General features: G+C 35.5%; 1 protein-coding gene across 8 annotated transcripts in view; it reads left to right on the top strand.

The window, feature by feature from the left end:
- LOC127876026 (la-related protein 1B-like) overlaps positions 1 to 17,397 on the top strand; it is a 91,474-nt gene that overhangs the window by 35,100 nt on the left and 38,977 nt on the right. Inside the window, exons 1-4 of one of the 8 annotated variants that reach the window (XM_052420861.1) lie at positions 6,842 to 6,878; positions 7,197 to 7,243; positions 13,830 to 13,921; positions 15,086 to 15,356. In XM_052420861.1, the coding sequence (XP_052276821.1) occupies positions 7,222 to 7,243; positions 13,830 to 13,921; positions 15,086 to 15,356 (385 nt within the window). In that variant the 5' untranslated portion in view covers positions 6,842 to 6,878; positions 7,197 to 7,221. The other 7 variants (XM_052420863.1, XM_052420858.1, XM_052420859.1 and 4 more) reach the window with 7 other exon arrangements.

The raw sequence follows: 17,397 nt of genomic DNA, 5'->3' as shown, positions 1-17,397 counted from the left end.
ATTTTTGCCCAATCATCATGAAACTTTGTCAAAACATTGTTTTCATTGATATCTCCGATGAGTTCGAAAATGGTCCAGATCGGCTGCCAGGGGGCGAGGCAGTTTTCCTTATATGGCTATAGTAAAACCTTGTTAACACTCTAGAGGCCACATTTATTTCCAATCTTCATGAAATTTGGTCGGAAGATTGGTCTCAATGATATCTTGGATGAGTTTGAAAATGGTTCCGGTTGGTGGAAAACATGGCTGCCAAGGGGTGGGGCATTTTTCCTTTTATAGCTATAGTTAAACCTTGTTAACACTCTAGAAGCCATATTTATCGTACGATCATCATGAAACTTTGTCAGAAGATTTGTCCCAATGATATTTTGGACAAGTTCGAAAGTGGTTCCAGTTGCTTGAAAAACATAGCCACCCGTGGGTGGTGGGTGGGGCATTTTTCCTTATATGGACTTATGAATCTTCATGAAAATTTGTCAGTATATTTGTTTAAATGATATCTTGGATGTGTATGAAAATGGTTCTGGTCTGTTGAAAAACGTGGCTGCCAGGGTGTTCACTAGTCATGAAAGTTGATAAAAACATATTGTTCTAATGACATCTTGGGCTGCACAGAACAGGTCAGTTCCTTTTAATCTCAGGTGAGCGACTTTGGGCCTTTCAGGCCCTCTTGTTCAGATGCAGATCAGATATAGAGATTGCTAGAATGGGGGAATCGGTGTTGAAAAGCCACCAGAAGAGTGCATTTAGAACATTTAGAATACATATTCAATACAAATAACAGGTTTTGTTTTGGTATATGTAATGCCTTTCGTCAATTATATCATAATGTAATATCTGACTTTTGATTAAACAGTTGTTACTGCATGGCTCAAAGTGTTCGTTTTTTTTCGGAAGTTCCGGCTTTTTTTAAGCCCCGGAGATCGATCTCTCAATTCGTCCAGAATCGATGAGAAAGTTTGGGGGGGGGGGGTAGGTGGTCCGCGAATATTTCCGATCAAAACCGAGATCTAAAGAATCTTTAAAAAGATGCGTATCTACATGTATAACACGTGTGCGAACTGGAATCGATAGCCATGGCCACTAAAGGGGCAAGTTTAACAGATAAGTGATAATAAACTCCTTCACTTGCACCCGTACGTCCATTATGCAAATGGTGGAAGTCCCTTGGATGTCCGATAATCCGCATGTACTCTATTTACTAATACACAGTACAAATGTCAACAGTAATAAGACCGTTAACTCCGCCTAAGAGGTACTGTTTTCAATGAAATTCTCAGCGTGTTGCCAATATTGATTTTTCCAGCTGTCAATCAAATTCTTCTTGGTAAGCGCATCAGCCAATCAGGGCACAGGCAGCGGAATACACGCGGACCCCACGTGAAGCTGTATACAATAATATTAGCGACCCCTGTGCTACGAAGTTTTTATTCAGCACTAAAATATTTAAGTCCACGCTTTCCCCGAGGAAGAATGACCTTCTAATTTTCGCATGATTTCCATTTGTACACGAAATACACGAGAAATGTTTATTTGTTGCTAGAATGTTCTTAACTTTCCATGAATAATAAAATCTGGAAATGATTTCGGATAACACGTTTAATTTTACGCATTTGAAAATACTAAAATTGAATAATGTATTTTGTTACATCAATGGCCGTAACACATAATGCAATAAATAGTTAAATAACGTGTTTTGAGATTGCCAAACTATGCATATACATGTATATTGGTTAGTTCTGGCTACCATAACTTAAAATGTCACTTTTTATGATTTTTGACTTGTGCGTACTGGTCTGTCAATACTATATAAACTGTACACTGAAGTTTCTTTAGCTAGTATATTGGTCACGTGCATGAATGACCTGACAAGTTATATCCCGTTTCGGAATGAAGTGTTCTCCGTAAAATTTAAAGAAAGACGCGTTTTTATTCTCCGAAATGCCTCTTTCACTTAGGCAAACTTTTCTGAAAGGAGGTACATGTAACATTTTAAATTCAGTTGTTGATTTGTCGTCATTACTAAATATGAACAGTGCACTATGCGCTCAAAAGCGCATCACGTGATTAACGAATGTTCAATGGGAATTCTCCCATCCCACAATTCAATTTTTATATTCACTTGCGTAAAATGGCGGACGTCAATATTGGCCATATTTTGGTTTTGAAAATAGAAATCGTAATAATACTGGATTATTGGGTAATGGATAGAGTTGGAACATGTACGTATATTAAACTTCTGAAAAAAAAGTAGGACTTAAAAATTTATGTCTGGGACGTCCAAAATTTTAGGCTTGGAAGTCAGGACTACCAACTAAGCTAACGGAAGCGCTGCTATTAAGTGAAATTGTAGTGATATTTGTTTTCCTTAATTAATTATCAATCAAGTTTCTATCATCAGGGTGTGTTTATAGTGTATAGTGAAATGTGTTCCAACAATCCATAAAGTGATGTGTGTCTTCACCAAACAATATCGTTGTGTTTTAATAAATAGATATAGTGAATTTTAGTGATATGTGTAAAGTTTTCATCAATTGGTTCTGATTTGAATTCTTTGAATTTTTACCTTTCAATATTTGTTTTTGATAAAATGTAAGCTTTGAAGCTTATGAAGACAAGAAACAAGAAATGGTCTGCAGCTGTATAAAAAATGCAATATGGTGTATAAGATATGATTATCATTCATTCTCACTCGTTCTAAATTCTAATATTAATTTCTGGACTTAATTTGTGTTCCAAATTTAAAGCCAGGATAGTGCATTCCTTGGCCATCTAAAATGCTTTTTATGTCCCCCACTATAGTAGTGGGGGACATATTGTTTTTGCCCTGTCTGTTGGTCTGTTGGTCTGTTTGCGCCAACTTTAACATTTTGCAATAACTTTTGCTATATATTTGGCATGCATGTGTATCTCATGAAGCTGCACATTTTGAGTGGTGAAAGGTCAAGGTCATCCTTCAAGGTCAGAGGTCAAATATATGTGGCCAAAATCGCTCATTTTATGAATACTTTTGCAATATTGAAGATAGCAACTTTATATTTGGCATGCATGTGTATCTCATGGAGCTGCACATTTTGAGTGGTGAAAGGTCAAGGTCATCCTTCAAGGTCAGAGGTCAAATATATGTGGCCCAAATCGCTTATTTTATAAATACTTTTGCAATATTGAAGATAGCAACTTGATATTTGGCATGCATGTGCATCTCATGGAGCTGCACATTTTGAGTGATGAAAGGTCAAGGTCATCCTTCAAGGTCAGAGGTCAAATATATGTGGCCCAAATCGCTTATTTTATGAAAACTTTTGCAATATTGAAGATAGCAACTTGATATTTGGCATGCATGTGTATCTCATGGAGCTGCACATTTTGAGTGGTGAAAGGTCAAGGTCATCCTTCACAAGGTCAAGGTCATCCTTCAAGGTCAAACGTCATATAGGGGGACATTGTGTTTCACAAACACATCTTGTTTCCAGGAGCTTCCGGGGGCCTTAGGCACCCTGGGCCCCCAACCAGGGAATCGCCCAGGAGCTGACCAGGGGCCTTCCAGCCACCTGGCCCCCAGGGTTTTTTTCAGACTTTTTCAACCTTCCTCACTTTTAGCCATGTTACTGTAGCAGGGTAGTGCAGGCTGTTGTAAGTCACATAGAATGTTAAGCAAGAAGAGACCAATTTAGCGAAAATGTTGTCAGTATTGTACACAAAAGAAAGCCTAAATTAAAATTAAGTTTGTTTGCCCTTTACTGACCGACTCACTTTTTACCCCCCGACCCAAAATATTTTATTGCGATTTCTGAAAACGTATATTTTTTATTTTCATTTTTTTTGTCGCAGATCATAAAAGAGCTGACTGCAATATATATTTGTGTGCGTATTTATATCTCTGTCCATTCTTATCGCCCCTGACCGATCTAGGTCGCTCCGATGGTTGGAATTTCATATGCCCCAGAATGCACATTAATGCAAGCGTCTATTACCATCATTGCGATCGGCTGTGTTCAGTGAAAATGGCATCTCGCCTAACGACATCATACTTAGCTGTTGGTTCGCGATAGTAGTCGGACATATACGATTTTACGTTTGTTGCACACATGTTGTTAACGTGATCCAAGATGGCGGACAAGTAAAAGAAATAACGATGCTCAGCGAGGACAAAAACTATCGAAATTGCGACAGACGTCATATAATTAGTATTAATTAATGAAAAGCGCGTGTCATTTTACAATGGAGCATACGTTTTAGATACTTATAAAACTCTTTTTTATGCCCCCGGATCGATAGATCGGGGGTATATTGTTTTTGGCCTGACTGTCCGTCATTCTGTCATCAAAACTTCAACCTTACATTTAAGTTTTGGAATAACTTTTGAAATATTGAACATAGCAACTTGATATTTGGCATGCATGTGTATCTCATGGAGCTGCACATTTTGAGTGGTGAAAGGTCAAGGTCATCCTTCAAGGTCAAAGGTAAAAAAAACAACAACAAAAAACTTTAACCTTACATTAAAGTTTTGATATTACTTTTTAAATATTGAACATAGAAACTTGATATTTGGCATGCATGTGTATCTCATGAAGCTGCACGTTTTGAATGGTGAAAGGTCAAGGTCATGGTAATCCATCAAGGTCAAAGGTCAAATTTATTGCTTCAAAGCGGCGCAATAGGGGGCATTGTGTTTCTGACAAACACATCTCTTGTTTGGAATGTATGTACTAAATTTCACAGAACAAGTGTTTGAAAATTGGAATGCAATCTACTCGCGATAGAAAAATACATCTAACAGTTACAGGATTATCATTCGAAAATGCAAAAAAAAGACAAACATGGTTCGATTAATATGTAAGTGGATCTGTGTTTAATCAGATTCATGTGCATATTCTGCTTTATTATGTTTGCCACTCTATACAGTTTACTGTAGTGGCAGCGGCAGCATGTTAGTGAAATGGATATTTAAAGGTAAACTTATTTAATATATTAATTTCTCTTAGCTAAATACATCAACAACACTTAAGTATACATGTTTAAAGCATTAATATATCCACAAACTGAAACTAACATGCTTAATTTATTTCCCCAAATCAAGTTTTCATGCTTATGTTTGCCCTTTTGTGAATTTACTTTGCCGTGCCAAAACTAATGGCTCTATGCACTTCCCGGTCAAACACTTAAAATTGAGGCCTGTGAAAATTTCAAATGGCCTGTAAATTTTTTTCTCCTGGTAGGCCAGTCTGGCCTGTAAAATGTGACGGCCTTTCGCCATGTCTGAATTATTCCATTGAAGGCTTTAGGCTGTCTTTCGTAACACTCCTTCAATGCTTGTTGTATGCTAATTAGGGTAAATGTTTAGGTAAAAAATAAAAGCAGTCTGGCAGTTAAATAATGACAAATACATTTGAGCAATAAACATCATTTATTGAACACATATTTGATGTAATAACACACACACATGTATTTGATATTAATATATGCAAGAAAACAGCAAACAATTAGATAATGTTAAGCTACATAGGGCTTCGTACATTGCAACAGTCCTTTCATAACAGTGTTTTAAATATTCATAGACAATTAGTGTATTAAACATATAATTTCTCAAATGAAATAAAATAATTTTCCTACCTACCTAACCACCTGTTAAATCTAGGGTCGGTAAAGGGCAAACCAACAATATTTTAATTGTGGCCTTAAATATACAGTTTTCAGTAGGTCGGACTAAAAAAGTGCTTGAATTTGGATTTTTTCCCTTGAAAAGTGCTTAAAAAGTGCTTGAACTTCATTGGAGAAAATCTGTATGAAACCTGTCTGGTAATGAAAAGTTGAATGTTTCATTGCCCCATCGGCTATGAGGACAAAAAGTTTAGTTTTGCCGACTTCAGTGTAACCACTATTTTATGTGCAACATTAATGGTAACTTGATACCTAAATTTAATTAACAAAGTCTCTGTAAATTGCTTAAACTCAGTGTTTTTTTTCATTCAAAATCTAGTCCGGTAACGGGACCCATTCCCAATGGAATAAAGTATATGTTTTCCCAAATTGGAGCTAAAAATTCCCAATGGAAGGTTTCGAAAAAAAAATTTTTGTTCATCTCCTATCCATAGAAAATCCCCCTTAGTAAATATAATACTGGACACACTTGTATCCTCAATTTTGAAGCATTTGTTAGCAAAACAACAACACTTATATTTTTCAGCAATTGGTATGATCGGTTGAGGTTGAATGATTTTGGTTTTCATGCATGAACACTGCAAAGTTGTCAAAAACGAAACGACTGACATAGTGATCGTCAGCAAAGTGTGCTCATTGTTTGCTATTTCCCAAAACTGTTTTGAATGAAAAACATGTGCTTCAATAATATTTAATGCAAACAACATGACCCATTTTCTGAACAAATCACATTGAATAACTTATTATATTTGTCAGAATGTGAAAGAGAAACAGTGAACATAAAAATGTGAATGGTCTTTTTTATAGAATGGATAATTCACATATTTCTGGATATGTTTGTTTTTTGTTAAGATGTTTGGCATAGTGAAAGTATAAAATCAAAGTTGCAATCCTGCTCTCTGCATGTGGAACAAAAAGGACACTTACAAATTTATGTAGCCGAGACATACACTCCTACAGCTTAAGGTAGTGGATGTAAGACCTTTTTTATTCTGCCTCTTTTCAATGAACATTGTCACACATGATTGCGCAACTCCGCCATTATAATTTCAGCAAATAAGAGCTGGTTACCTCTCTTTACTGCATGCCAGTCTGGTTTGATTGCCCCTAGGTAATGTCAGGTTATGTTGAACACGAAGTTGCACAACCATATGGGAGGAGATAGTGGTCACATGTGTTTGTGTATATGCTAGATTACAGTGGAAAGCAACCCTGTAGGGACACATTTTTTAGTTTTAATGAACATGGGTGACATTTTCAAATGGATTTTCTGTTTTCTTAGAATGCCATGATATTTAAAACATGGTCCATATTGTCAAATTGCACTCTTAATTGATGCCTGTTTCTGGAAATCAATTTGCTAATGTGAACTGCTTCAACAGTAGTTGTTTCTTGTAATGATAGCTGTTAAACAGGTGCTGTTTTCTAAATGGCTGTGGTGTGGTTAATGGAGTTTAGCAATAGCTTACAGTGAAATATTTTTGTCATTCAAACAGGATACACATAACCTCACTTAACATTATTATTGCTAGGCCCTAACTGAACTGAACTGCAAAAATGTGGTGTGATATAGTGGCAGGTAACAGTAGACATTTTGGCTTTTGATATCATGTACACATTTAATTTGGTTTATTTTATGTAATTAATATGCAGCACTTGTACAAGTATTTTAGTGCTTTTCTTTCCTTGTCTATGCATGGGTGGTTCAGCAAATTCCTGTTTAGTTTGACATTTCATTGAGAAATAGGTTAACATATGTGCAAGATTTTTATCAGTTTACTTAATGGTAAAAGTTTATCTTATTGCCAATTATAATTTATGGGACAGTTTTTTTATTGCACATGCTTATTATAAATAACATATTCAATTAATGCATTTTCTATGCTCATATAGAAAATATATACATGTTTAAACAATAATGATTGCACTAAGCATATGAATGCCAATCAGCTATGAAAACAGCCAACTTGACTCGTGACAAGCGTATTCAGATACATGTACATATTTTAAAGTGATGTATTATCAGTCATGAGAGCAGTACATTTTTATGTCAGTCTGCACTTTTTGGTTTACTATGTCAAACTCAACCAGTTTTCATGCGATCGTCACCAAACTCTCTGAAAATGCTTATAACCATATTAAAATGGAGTTTGATATTTGTCAAAAATTTATGTCTCTGCCATCATTTCACCATATATTGATGGATTTTTAATTATCTCGGTGCAGTTGAACGCCATAATACCATTATAAGACGACATATGGCAACACTGGTCTCGATACCTCAAAGACTAAGGTCACATTTAGAGGTCAAAGATCTAATTCAACCATTATACAGCTTACAATTGTTTGTCCGGGCAATAAGTGCCATATTTAAAAAGATTTATAAATAATTAGGCACACATGATAAGCTTCATAAGACGATGTGTCACATGTTACACTGATCTTCCTACCTCAAAGATCATTTTACTGTTAAATTGCTTGTAAGTACTTATAATAAAAAAAATCTTTCATCATTGCCATTCTTTCATATTTGTTCATGACCATTGTGTAGAAGATGGCTAGTTGAGTGTTACATCTGTTTTCTACCTTAAAGGTCAAGGTCAAACTTAGTTAAGGTCAAATTCAGCAATGAAACAGCTTGTCCTAGTATTCAAAAGTCAAGTACTGATAACTTTGTCTGGATTATGTGTAACTTAGCCTGAACAGGTTAACACAAATAATAAAAGCCGTAATTAATGACTTTATAACTGGGGGTTTCTTGAATGGACTATTGAATGGACTAAAAAACACCAGAAAAACATCAAAAGTAAATGACAAAAAACATCAACGTATGGAGGGGGCTGCCCACCCAAACCCACCCCCGTGTATGTGTATGTTTCATGTGTTTGAGAAGTTAATGATAATAAATCTCAGAATTCACACTTCAAGAGATCAATCAGATGTAAGTTGCAGACTCCACTAAAGCATTAACTAAATGGCTCATCTGCGGTACAAAAAATAAGCATTAATTTAGTATTTTTAGTTAACAATATTGAAGTTTCTCATAATGTCGGGATTGGCACTTTAAATAAACATTTGAAATTTAAGATGTACTAGTTTTCCAATCTTTTATTGTCTCATTTTGTCTAGTTTGTCGCTAAGAAATTTGAAATTAGTAGCCAATATGAGTGTTATTTAGAATGTTAGCTCGAAGAGTGTGATCATTTTGTTTTAAACAATGTACATACTTTTTTAGCGAGGCTGTTTTCTGAGAAAACCCGAGGTATTGTCATAGCCTGCTCGCCGTCCCCTGGCGTCGTGCTAAAACCTTTACATTGGCTCTAAAATCTAAGTGCTTCCACTTACAACTTTGAAACTTCATATGTAGATGCACAATGGTGAGAATTGTGTTAAGAACAATTATATTACTTAGTTCATGTCAGACATGGGAAAGATGGGTGTTAAATATGCTCTTTTGTTTGGAAAAATAAGAAGGATTTTTAAACCCCTACCAGTTTCACCGGAGGGGACTTATGGTTTGCGCTCCGTCAGTCTGTCTGTCAGTCTGTTCGTCACACTTTTCTGGATCCTGTGATAACTTAAAAAGTTCTTCATATTTTTTCATGAAACTTGGAACATGGATACATGGCAATATGGACATTATGCATGTACTTTCAATTTGTTCTTACGTCAAAAAATATGGTTGCTATGGCAACAAATAGACTTGAAATACTGCTGAAAATGGTGGTTTTCTGGATCCTGCGATAACTTAGTTCTTAATATTTTTTCATGAAACTTGGAACATTGATAGATGGCAATATAGACATTAGCACGTCATTTCATTTTTTTCCATCGTCAAAAATAATGGTTGCTATGGCTACAAATATATATATATATATATATAAATCTGGGGACTTATATTGCTTGACAATAGTCTTGTTAAACTTGATTTTCAAACAACTTCACAGTCAGATTGTTAGGAAAATTGCTGACATTTCTCTTTAAATTGTTGAACATGTAGAAAAATTTCAGAGTTGTCAATTGTCTTGATGTTACAGGGCCCTTTATGTGTGTTTTTAGCTCACCTGAGCACAACGTGCTCATGGTGAGCTTTTGTGATCGCTTTTTGTCCGTCTTGCGTCGTCCGTCGTCAACATTTTGCCTTGTTAACACTATAGAGGCCACATTTATTGTCTGATCTTCATGAAATTTGGTCAGATTATCTGTCCCATTGATACCTCAACTGAGTTCGAAACTGGGTCATGCTGGGTCAAAAACTAGGTCACTAGGTCAAAAAAAGAAAAACCTTGTGAACACTGTAGAAGTCACATTTGATGCCCAATCTTCATGTAACTTTGTCAAAATGTTTGTCTAAATGATGTGTTGGTTGAGTTCAAAAATGGTTCCGGTCCATTGAAAAACATAGCGGCCAGGGGGCGGGGCAGTATTCCTTATATGGCTATAGAGAAACCTTGTGAACACTCTTTAAGTCACAATTTTTGCCCAATAATCATGAAACTTGGTCAAAACATTGGTTTCATTGATATCTTGGACGAGTTCGAAAATGGTCCAGATCGGTGAAAAAACATGGCCGCCAGGGGGCGGGGCAGTTTTCCTCATATAGCTATAGTAAAACCTTGTTAACACTCTAGAGGCCACATTTATTGTCCAATCTTCATGAAATTGGATCAGAAGATTGATCTCAATGATATCTTGGATGAGTTCGAAATTGGTTACGTTTGCTTGAAAAACATGGCTGCCAAGGGGCGGGGCATTTTTCCTTATATAGCTATATATGGCTATAGTAAAACCTTGTGAAAACTCTTGAGGCCACATTTATTGTCCAATCTTCATGAAATTTGGTCAGAAGATTGGTCTCAATGATATCTTGGATGAGTTCGAAAAATGGTTACGTTTGCTTGAAAAACGTGGCTGCCAAGGGCGGGGCATTTTTCCTTATATGGCTATAGTAAAATCTTGTTAACACTCTAGAGGCCACATTTATTGTCCGATCTTCATGAAACTTGGTCAGAAGATTCACCCCAATAATATCTTGGATGAGTTCAAAAATGATGCCAGTTGGTTGAAAAACATGGCTGCCAGGGGGCGGGGCATTTTTCCTTATATGGCTATAGTAAAACCTTGTTAACACTCTAGAGGCCACATTTATTTTCCAATCTTCATGAAACTTGGTCAGAAGATTTGTCCTAATGATATCTTGGATAGTTCGAAAATGGTTTCGGTTGCTTAAAAAACATGGCCACCAGGGGCGGGGCATTTTTCCAAATATGGCTATATATGATGCTTTAGTAAAACCTTGTTAACACTCTAGAGGCCACATTTATTGTCCGATCATCTTGAAACTTGGTCAGATGATTTGTCCCAATGATATCTTGGGTGAGTTCGAAAATGGTTCTGGTTGGTGGAAAAACATGGCTGCCATGGGGGCGTGGCATTTTTCCTTGTATAGCTATATTTAAACCTTGTTAACACTCTAGAAGCCATATTTATTGTACGATCATCATGAAACTTTGTCAGAAAATTTGTCCCAATGATATTTTGGACAAGTTCGAAAGTGGTTGCAGTTGCTTGAAAAACATGGCCACCAGTGGGCGGGGCATTTTTCCTTGTATCCACTTATGAATCTTCATGAAACTTTGTCAGTAAATTTGTTTAAATGATATCTTGGATTCGTATGAAAATGGTTCTGGTCTGTTGAAAAACGGGACTGCCAGGGTGTTCACTAGTCATGAAAGTTGGTAAGAACATATTGTTCTAATGACATTTTGGGCTGCACAGAACAGGTCAGTTCCTTTGAATCTCAGGTGAGCGACTTTGGGCCTTTCAGGCCCTCTTGTTTACTGCCATATTTCTATGTCTTCCCACACTTTTTCGCACTAATTTTTGTTTTTGTTTGTGTTTTCAAGCCTCATTGATATGGCTGTAGAAGCTAAATATTGCGTTTTGTGCACTTGAATGATGTAATATCTACACCGTTAACGATTTATAAAGCTTAATAAAAAAAGATTGCCTAGTGCAAACATTTGATGTTCTCTTCAAACAAACAGTATTAGCCAATAGCAATGATTCACCTAATAAAAACCAAACAGGCACACAGGCATCGGCGTCATATGATAACATATTGGCTGACTAGTTCAGAGATGACAGAAGAAAATATGTCTTCTATAATTATTTTAGCACTGAAAACAGTCATTTGAAATAAATAAAGGACCATGTTTGTGTGTGTAAAATGTGAGAGAAATACTGCTGGAGAAACAGGAGTTTTACTTCTGCAGGGCTATAGATAATTTTTGGGGTATATTGGGTAATTCAGCCCCTGTTTTTAACAACAATTGGGTTTTTGTAAAGTCAATAGAGTTTTAGCAAAAATTTGCACCCCCTACTTTTGAGCTTAATTTGGTTTTTCACCCCCCGGTTTTTTTAAACTCAATTGAGTTATTTAAGGAATGACAAAATTATATAATAAAATAAAAATCTACTAAGGTTACTACATTATTTATGCAAATGGAGTTCAAAAAGGTACCTGTACATAACATCAAACAATTACTGAATTCGTGATGAAAGTTTATTCATTTTTGGGTTGAATAAGACCGAGTTCATGACAATCGCTGCACAATTGATAAGTGATGGCTGTTCAAAGCAGTGCACCCCGTTTTCGGGTCATTTTGAGTTAAATACTTTGAAAATGAAAGTAGAAATCTGACGGGTCTACGAATAATTACAATATTACCCCAAAGATTTATAACAGCTGGAAAGACTTCCTTCTTTTCTTCATAGGACGGCATAATTATAAACTATCAGATACATTTTTGTATGGAAAATAACCAGTCTAAAAAATACGCCCGGTTTTCATAGGAATTGCTTTTTGTGACGCAAGGTTTTTTACAGGAATTACGTTATTAAATTTATATTTGAGTTTTTGTACGCTTGAATTTAATTATGTTTTTGGTTATTTTAATTGCGTAATAACGCAAATACGCTTGCTTTCTATAGCCCTGCTTCTGTTATATTGACATTCACTTTATAATTCATCATTACAATTGTATTACAATATAGTCTCATTTGAGTGTCAAATTATAAAAAAAGGCAATAAATCAAGTGCAAACATTATTATATAATTGTAGTAATGAGAGATTAAGTTAAATAATCTCCCATAAAAGGGAAATGGCACAAAAATTGCCCCTCATGAGGGATGTGGGTAGCTTCCCTTGATTGCCCGCAAGGGCCCTGCGATAATTCAAATGGGAAACAACAGTAAGGTGTAAACAGGTTAAATATGGAAGGGCCCTACAGCTATTTGAACATATAATTTAATTGACATTGAGCATGAACAAATTCTGCTTAACTAGTAGTTTAATTCACTTTTGTCAGCTGATATGCATTTACTGGTTGAAATAAAGTGTTACAATGACATGTTGATTGTTTGATAGGCGCTGTGTCTTTGGGCTATAATAAGCTCTAGCTAACAACTACTGTCTGGCCAATTTTATCTGGTGAAGAATGAAGAAAACAAGATAAATAAACTTTGATCATGACTTGTGTGCCCCAGAAAAGTTTAAATATAAACTTGCAGTTTGACCTTATTATAAATGGAAAGGTACAGATCTCAATTTTTACAAGTATGTGATAGTTAAAGTTGAAGAATGTTACATGCTCAGAGCAATGTACATGTATATATCACGTTTGTTGTTGTTATAAATCATATGAACCCAATAAAATTAAAGGCTGTGGGAATGTTTTTAGCCAATCAGCTAAAAGTATGTGAAGAAGCTTTAAATGAAATATTATCTGTAAAATACAAATAATTAATTTATAAGATGAATATAGCAAAATAACCTGCAGTCCAGTTCTTTAATGAGCTTAATACCATAATTATGTACTATAATGAGGATGATTATTTCGTTAGGGATTCAATTTGTTATACCCCCTGCTGTTGCAGATTAAAGGGTGTATACTTGATTCATCATGGACATCTGCCGTGTTGGCTTATCAGGGACAACACTTTTTCCAAAAAAAGACATCCTTAAAAAATCCATTAAACAGAAATTGTTGTAACATGACTTCACAGGCTAATCTGGGACAATACATTATGCTCATGCATTAAGCCCTTTTTTCCTAGAGTTTGGCTCAATTATTATATTGGCATAAATATATTTTTTCAACAGCAGCTCCAGCAGTGAAGGTGGCGGAACCAAAGAAGTCTCCAGTGCCGGAGCTCAAAGATACTCACTCAAATGCTGTCAACAGGCAAGCAAAGGTGCGCTCCACCTTAAGTATTTCCAAGGAAACATTTATTATATACACAATTTAGGTTTCTTGTCCATTACTTACACTTCAGCTGTCATTTAATAAGTTATTTTCCTACATTTATAATGAACACGGATACATAGGTTGAATCCTTTAAACGAATCTTTTAGGTACCTAGTACTTTTACTGTGTTGACAAGAACATTTTAAAGTGTCTAAGCAAGGTGAATGTTTTTTATGCTAGGTAGTTTCTTAGGAATGGCTTGAGGTATTTCATTCTTATTTATTCATCACAAACTTAAAACATGAAGTCTCCATATTAAAATTACCCTATGGGCCAACTTTTGTAAATCTAGTTTGAAACTTGTAACAATTAGGGGCACTTTTACACGTAGAAATTAAATTAATAATATATGCAAGTTGAAATTTTCAGAAATGGTTTGTGGAATTTCATTCAAATGTGTTGTTTTTGCACCATTTTTTGGGATATTGCCATGTCCCTTTGGATAATAATAATTATTCCCCTACCGGTTTCACCGGAGGGGACTTATAGTTTGCGCTCAGTCTGTCAGTCTGTCTGTCACACTTTTCTGGATCCTGCGATAACTTTAAAAGTTCTTAATATTTTTTCATGAAACTTAAAACATGGATAGATGTCAATATGGACATTATGCACGTCATTTCATTTCGTTCCTATGTCAAAAATTCTGGTTGCTATGGCAACAAATAGACTAGAAATACTGCTGAAAATGGTGGTGTTCTGGATCCTGCGATAACTTTTAAAGTTATAAATATTTTTTCATGAAACTTGAAACATGGATAGATGGCAATATGGACAATATGCACGTCATTTCATTTTGTTCCTACGTCAACAATTCTGGTTGCTATGGCAACAAATAAAATAAAAAATTCTGAAAATGGAATTTCTGACAATGGTGGAGCCGGTAGGGGACTTATATTGCTTGACAATAGTCTTGTTATAATTTGTCTCTGTAACTTATACATATAATCAGCAATTGAAGTGAAACTTGATACATGTATTCCATATGTGCTTGGATAGGTCAAGGTCGCTGCTATTAAATATAGAAACATTGTTTTGGTTTATGACCTTGAGAAGGTATGGTTGATTTATTTGTATTTGCATAATTAAACAAAAATCTCTTGTTATTTTCCAGGACACTAGCAATTTAAGTGATGAGAACTGGCCAGCCTTAAGTGAAGTGACCGAAGTGACCTCTCCTACCTTGTTGAAGGGAAAAACTGCGCCGCCCACCATGAAACCAGCCCCACCGGTGGCAACCAGTCAACCGCCCCTGCCCAGCCCTCCTGCCACTAACACCAGCAATAACCAGTCAAATAGTGACTCAGGGGGCGACGATTCATCAAAGGAGAACAAGGAGAACAATTCCTCCAATGACGAGGGCAGTAAGACACCAAAGAGAAAGGGTAAGCAACAGTTTAGGAGTGTTGTAGGCATAACAGATTTTAAAGATACAAATAAGGTTTGGCAAGGAAACAATAACTTTAACCATGATTTAACAAATACATAACATAAAGCATAATGGACGAATTGTATTTTGCATTTTCTTGAAAAAAGAGAAAATGTTTTAAATACTTGTATTGTTGATTATTATGGCCTAGTGTCTTGTGGGAGAAAATGTAAACCACATGCATGTTTTCAAGAATCCAGTTCTTGGGTTGAATATTTAAACCAGTTCAGAAAACTAGTTGATGTGTTGAATATTTAAACCAGTTCAGAAAACTTGTGCTTAAAAAAAGGTATACAGTCAAACCTGAGAACAGCGGTCAGTCAAGGGAAATGACCAAAGTGACCGTTGTCAACAGGTGACCGTTGTTTTCAGATCACAATTTTAAGATAGTTGGTCAGTTAGTAGTATTGCTACGTCGTTACCCCACCCAGTCATTTGCATACAGTGTAAAACAAAGGCTCATTGCCGATAACTAAGCATAATAAAAGAAATAACTTATATTGAATATTACAGAATAGTATCTTAAAAGATTGATTTAATTTCATATTGTTAAACTAAATCAATGTTTATCAACGCTAGTATAATAGTTTTCTCATGCAACTCGATCATTCAGTAAATAAAGCTTGTCACCTGCCATTGATGTCACGTCCAAACAAGTCTAAAAAGCGGATTGGCTGTCATAAAAAGCGATATTACGGTGTAACTGTACCGCTTTCATTCAAAGAAAAAGACGCACAAATTTTGTTAAGATTTATTTGTACGCAAACATCACAGAAACAGCATTTTCATTCATCAAAATCATACAAAATACAAACAATCTTTCATTCTTTATCAAAAAGACATAGAACATCATGCACAAAAATAAGATAACTTATCACGCAAAAAACTTCAAAACACACGCAACCATTCTCACTCGCAACAATCAAACAATTCACTCGACGCCATAACACTTGCCAGTTCAATGTTGTTTTAAACACTTAATCAGCGATAAAGATCAATTGACTTTGTCACGTGCTCATGCGTAATTTCTGCGGACGATAATTGCTATTATTATTGTTATTGTTAATTCACCTGTTTCATGCAGTCAAAATGCAAAGTCAATAAATGTAATAATGGTGAGACAATTTTACTTACCAGTCATGGATGCACAAACGGCGATCGTGATCCTTTGTTTCGACCGTTTCTCAACACCCTATTATTTGTTTACTCGCAGTGGGCCGCTTTTATAATATCAAAGGCATTTACCAATATCAGACGCTTTTCCCGCAATATAGACGGACAAAATTAATGATATGATGTGTTTTTAATTTTCGAGACGACCGACGCATGACCGTTGTTTTCAGTTCAAACATGAATTTCGGAGTGGAATATATTGGCCGTTATGGACAGGTGACCGTTTTTCTCAAGTGGTCATTAGGTCAGTTTCGACTGTACGATAAATTATTTGTTTATGGTTGGTATGTATTGTAATAATTTAGTTTTCTATGAAAAGAATGATTTTTTCAAAATTTGGATACTGTACAAGATATTTTATAGCCAAGTGACTTGACTAGCTTATGACGATTAGAAGTATATTATAGTACAAAGCTAGTGTTTACAAATTGTTTGACGTTAAGTACAGCATTTTTGTTTTTAAAAGTGCTTTAAATAAACAAAATTCTTTTCAGAGGGAATACATTAAGTTTAAACCTTTAATTACAGTTTTCCTAGAATTTATGTTAATGTCTGTCCAAGGCTTAATTTCACCCATTCATCTTTATTGGGACTTCAAAAGGACTTGTTCACAGTCTTGCGGAAAAAAAACAAGGTCATGGATTTGAAAATGAATGTATTCCTTAAAATCAAACAAGCAAAATAATTCGTAGTAAGTGTTTTGTTACGCTTTTCAGTGATAATTACGCAAAACTATGTATTACCATCATAGTTTAAAATACTACTACCATAAGCCTGCATGGCGTAGTGATAGAAAGTCAGCTTCTGATTCCAGAGGTCCTGGG

Source organism: Dreissena polymorpha, chromosome 4 (assembly GCF_020536995.1).
Source record: "Dreissena polymorpha isolate Duluth1 chromosome 4, UMN_Dpol_1.0, whole genome shotgun sequence".
Lineage (NCBI taxonomy): Eukaryota > Metazoa > Mollusca > Bivalvia > Myida > Dreissenidae > Dreissena > Dreissena polymorpha.
This window is presented reverse-complemented; position numbering and strand designations above follow the sequence as displayed.